The sequence below is a fragment of the Ictalurus punctatus genome, chromosome 15 (genome assembly GCF_001660625.3).
Source record: "Ictalurus punctatus breed USDA103 chromosome 15, Coco_2.0, whole genome shotgun sequence".
Taxonomy (NCBI): Eukaryota; Metazoa; Chordata; class Actinopteri; order Siluriformes; family Ictaluridae; genus Ictalurus; species Ictalurus punctatus.
In genome coordinates this window covers 26,307,727-26,312,726 of record NC_030430.2, presented here as the reverse complement: position 1 = coordinate 26,312,726, position 5,000 = coordinate 26,307,727, and the positions used below count along the sequence as shown (strand labels likewise).

Here is a 5,000-nt window from a genome sequence, read left to right as displayed (position 1 = left end):
GTGTGTGTGTGTGCAGTTCCAGGTCTGGCTCCAGTTCCTTTGCATGTCGGCGCTGCTCACAAGCCACTGAGCCGCACACGGTCTGAGCCGCTGCCCCCCAGTCCCCACGCCATACACACACACCTGCTGCAACAGCAACACAACACACAGCTGCTGGAGAGACTGAAACAACAAACACACCTTGGCAAGGTACACACACATACACACACACACACACAATCATAAACACATTCACTACAACATGCTATCTGTTATCCATTGAACCGAAAGCTTTAATTGTGTGTGTGTGTGTGTGTGTGTGTGTGTGTGTGTGTGTGTGTTCTCCAGCTCATGTCGAAGTCGAGTGAGAAGCCACGTCTCTGTCAGATCCCCTCTGAGGACATGGACTCGGAGGAAGTGGGGACGTCATCCAGCAACGTCGGTAAGAGCAGGGCAGAGTCACAGAGGGAGGCGGAGACTCAGGATGAGCAGCTCAGCCTTCAGCAGACCCTCATTCTCAACCAGGTACCGCGTACACACACACATACACACGCACACATACACACACATACACACACATGCACACACATGCACACACATACACACACATGCACACATGCACACATACACACGTGCACACACGCACACACACATGCACACACACATAGACACACACGCAGACACACACATAGACACACACACACACACAGAGGCAAGTGAACATGGACACATCAGTACAGCGTTTCATCACTGACACACAGCACAGTGTCTGAGTGTAGAGCTGACTGTTCTCCAGCAGAGGGTGCATTCTCACCACTCCACTGTTCCAGTAGTCTATCTCACTGAACTCACAAGGGGGCAGCAGAGTCCTTCTCCATGCTTCCTTTAACCCTGTGTGTGTGTGTGTTTGTGTGTAGTCACGTCTTTGGGAGACGCAGAAACAGCTGCAGCAGCTGCGCAGACACACAGCCCAAATGGCATTACCCATGATGTTCAGCAGCGGTCACCGGCCACTCTCACGCACACAGTCATCACCAGCCTCCACCTCACACACACTGCCTGACAAAACACTGCCCATCACCACGGCAACCGAATCCAACCTCAGCCAATCACACTTTACCACAGGTAAGACTGCTGACCAATCAGAGGGCTGCAGGTATGAACACTTCTTTTTTTACATAACTTTTGTTATGTATATGATTTAGCATTTGAATACATTGGAGTGTGTGTGTGGTTATGTGTGTGTGTGTGTGTGTAGGTCTGGTGTATGATTCTCAGATGTTAAAGCACCAGTGTACATGTGGAGATAACAGCTCTCACCCTGAGCATGCTGGGAGAATTCAGAGCATCTGGTCTCGTCTGCAGGAGCGTGGACTCAGAGCGCAGTGTGAGGTAGTGCACTAACTAACTCCGCTACACCCTACTGCCCCTACTACACCCTGCTGTCCTCTACTACACCCTGCTGTCCTCTACTACACCCTGCTGTCCTCTACTACACCCTACTGCCCCTACTACACCCTGCTGTCCTCTACTACACCCTACTGCCCCTACTACACCCTGCTGTCCTCTACTACACCCTACTGCCCCTACTACACCCTGCTGTCCTCTACTACACCCTACTGCCCCCTACTACACCCTGCTGTCCTCTATTACACCCTACTGTCCTCTACTACACCCTGCTGTCCTCTATTACACCCTACTGCCCCTACTACACCCTGCTGTCCTCTATTACATCCTGCTGTCCTTTACTACACCCTGCTGTCCTCTACTACACCCTGCTGTCCTCTACTACACCCTGCTGTCCTCTACTACACCCTACTGCCCCTACTATACCCTACTGCCCCTACTACACCCTGCTGTCCTCTACTACACCCTACTGCCCCTATTACACCCTGCTGTCCTTTACTACACCCTGCTGTCCTTTACTACACCCTGCTGTCCTCTACTACACCCTGCTGTCCTCTACCACACTCTATTGTCCTCCACTACACTACACTCGATTGTCCTCTACTACACTCTAATGTACTCTACTACATGTTACTGCCCTCTACTACACCCTGCTGTCCTCTACTACACCCTACTGAACTCTTCTACACTCGAATGTCCTCTACTGCACCCTATTGACCCCTACTACACCCTGCTGTCCTCTACCACACTCCACTGTCCTTTACTACACCCTGCTATCCTCTACTGCACTCGATTGTCCTCTACCACACCCTACTGTCCTCTACTACACCCTACTGTCCTCTATTACACCCTACTATCCTTTACTACACCCTGCTGTCCTCTACTACACTCTACTGTCCTCTACTACACCCTGCTGTCCTTTACTACACCCTACTGTCCTCTACTACACCCTGCTGTCCTCTACTACACCCTGCTGTCCTCTACTACACCCTACTATCCTTTACTACACCCTGCTGTCCTCTACTACACTCTACTGTCCTCTACTACACCCTGCTGTCCTTTACTACACCCTACTGTCCTCTACTACACCCTGCTGTCCTCTACTACACCCTGCTGTCCTCTACTACACCCTACTGTCCTCTACTACACCCTGCTGTCCTCTACTACACCCTACTGCCCCTACTACACCCTGCTGTCCTCTACTACACCCTACTGTCCTTTACTACACCCTGCTGTCCTCTACTACACCCTACTGTCCTTTACTACACCCTACTGTCCTCTACTACACCCTGCTGTCCTCTACTACACCCTGCTGTTCTCTACTACACCCTGCTGTCCTCTACTACACCTACTGTCCTTTACTACATCCTGCTGTCCTCTACTACACCCTGCTGTCCTCTACTACACCCTGCTGTCCTTCACTACACCCTGCTGTGCTCCATTACACTCTACTGTCCTTTACTACACCCTAGTGTCCTCTATTACACTCTATTGTCCTCTACTACACCCTGCTGTCCTCTACTACACCCTGTTGTCCTCTACTACACTCTACTGTCCTCTACTACACCCTGCTGTCCTCTACTACACCCTGCTGTCTTCTACTACACTCTACTGTCCTCTACTACACCCTACTGTCATTTACTACACCCTGCTGTCCTCTACTACACCTTACTGTCCTTTACTACACCCTGCATTCCTCTACTATCACTCTGTTGTCCTCTACTACACTCGATTGTCCTCTACCACACCTTACTGTCCTCTACTATGCCTTACTGTCCTCTACTACACCCTTCTGTCCTCTACTGTATCCCTAGTGTCCTTTACTACACACTGCTGTCCTCTACTACACCCCACTGACCTCTTCTACACTCGAATGTCCTCTACTACGCGCTACTGACCCCTACTACACCCTGCTGTCCTCTACTACACCCTACTGAACTCTAGTACACCTTACTGTCCTTTACTACACCCTGCTGTCCTCTACTACACCCTGCTGTCCTCTACTACACTCAATTGTCCTCTACTACACCCTGCTGTCCTCTACTACACCCTGCTGTCCTCTACTACACCCTACTGTCCTTTACTACACCCTGCTGTCCTCTACTACACCCTACTGTCCTTTACTACACCCTGCTGTCTTCTACTACAGCCTACTGTCCTCTACTACACTCAATTGTCCTCTACTACACCCTACTGCCCCTACTACACCCTGCTGTCCTCTACTACACCCTGCTGTCCTCTACTACACCCTACTGTCCCTATTACACCCTGCTGTCCTCTACTACACCCTACTGCCCCTACTACACCCTGTTGTCCTCTACTACATTCAATTGTCCTCTACTACACCCTACTGCCCCTACTACACCCTGCTGTCCTCTACTACACCCTGCTGTCCTCTACTACACCCTGCTGTCCTCTACTACACCCTACTGTCCCTATTACACCCTGCTGTCCTCTACTACACCCTACTGCCCCTACTACACCCTGCTGTCCTCTACTACACCCTACTGCCCCTACTACACCCTGCTGTCCTCTACTACACCCTACTGTCCTTTACTACACCCTGCTGTCCTCTACTACACCCCACTGACCCCTTCTACACTCGAATGTCCTCTACTACGCTCTACTGACCCCTACTACACCCTGCTGTCCTCTACTACACCCTACTGAACTCTAGTACACCTTACTGTCCTTTACTACACCCTACTGTCTTTTACTACACCCTGCTGTCCTCTACTACACCCTACTGTCCTCTACTACACCCTATTGTCCTCTACTACACCCTACTGTCCTTTACTACACCCTGCTGTCCTCTACTACACCCTGCTGTCCTCTACTACACCCTACTGTCCTCTACTACACCCTACTGCCCCTACTACACTCTATTGTCCTCTACTACACTCTGTTGTCCTCTACTACACCCTACTGCCCCTACTACACTCTATTGTCCTCTACTACACCGTACTGCCCCTACTACACTCTATTGTCCTCTACTACACTCTGTTGTCCTCTACTACACCGTACTGCCCCTACTACACTCTATTGTCCTCTACTACACCGTACTGCCCCTACTACACTCTATTGTCCTCTACTACACTCTGTTGTCCTCTACTACACTCTACTTAATTGTACTTTATTGCTCTCTATTGCTTTCCACTGCACTTTACAACACACAATTACTCAATATCTGTGTGTGTGTGTGTGTGTAGAGTATCCGTGGCCGTAAGGCAACTCTGGAGGAGTTACAGTCAGTTCATACGGAGCGTCATGTTCTCCTGTACGGCACAAACCCACTGAACCGCCTCAAACTGGACAACCGCAATCTCACCGGTAATGAACATACACACATATGGGTGTAGCACACACATCATTTGAGATGAATTAACTACTAAAACAAGAGTGAAATAAGAAAAGGAAGTAACTACCATATAAATAAAGTGGGGAGGGTTGGTGGGCGGGTCAGTGCTTCAGACAGAAGATCAGATCTTCTGCAGTTAATTTTTTTTTTCTCCTAATGTAAATGTTTCACTTAGTCTTCTGCCTCTTAGCCCATCACTGCACTGTGTGTGTGTGTGTGTGTGTGTGTGTGAATCCTTTATTTATGTCCCTCTCTG

At 49.8% G+C, this 5,000-nt stretch overlaps 1 protein-coding gene across 4 annotated transcripts in view; it reads left to right on the top strand.

Moving 5' to 3' along the window:
- hdac7a (histone deacetylase 7a) overlaps positions 1-5,000 on the top strand; it is a 68,538-nt gene that overhangs the window by 49,079 nt on the left and 14,459 nt on the right. For all 4 annotated transcript variants that reach the window (XM_053686412.1, XM_053686411.1, XM_053686410.1 and 1 more), the window contains 5 exons: positions 17-189; positions 328-504; positions 897-1,104; positions 1,238-1,371; positions 4,596-4,716. In XM_053686412.1, coding sequence (XP_053542387.1) covers positions 17-189; positions 328-504; positions 897-1,104; positions 1,238-1,371; positions 4,596-4,716 — 813 coding nt within the window. The remainder of the gene's footprint in view (positions 1-16; positions 190-327; positions 505-896; positions 1,105-1,237; positions 1,372-4,595; positions 4,717-5,000) is intronic.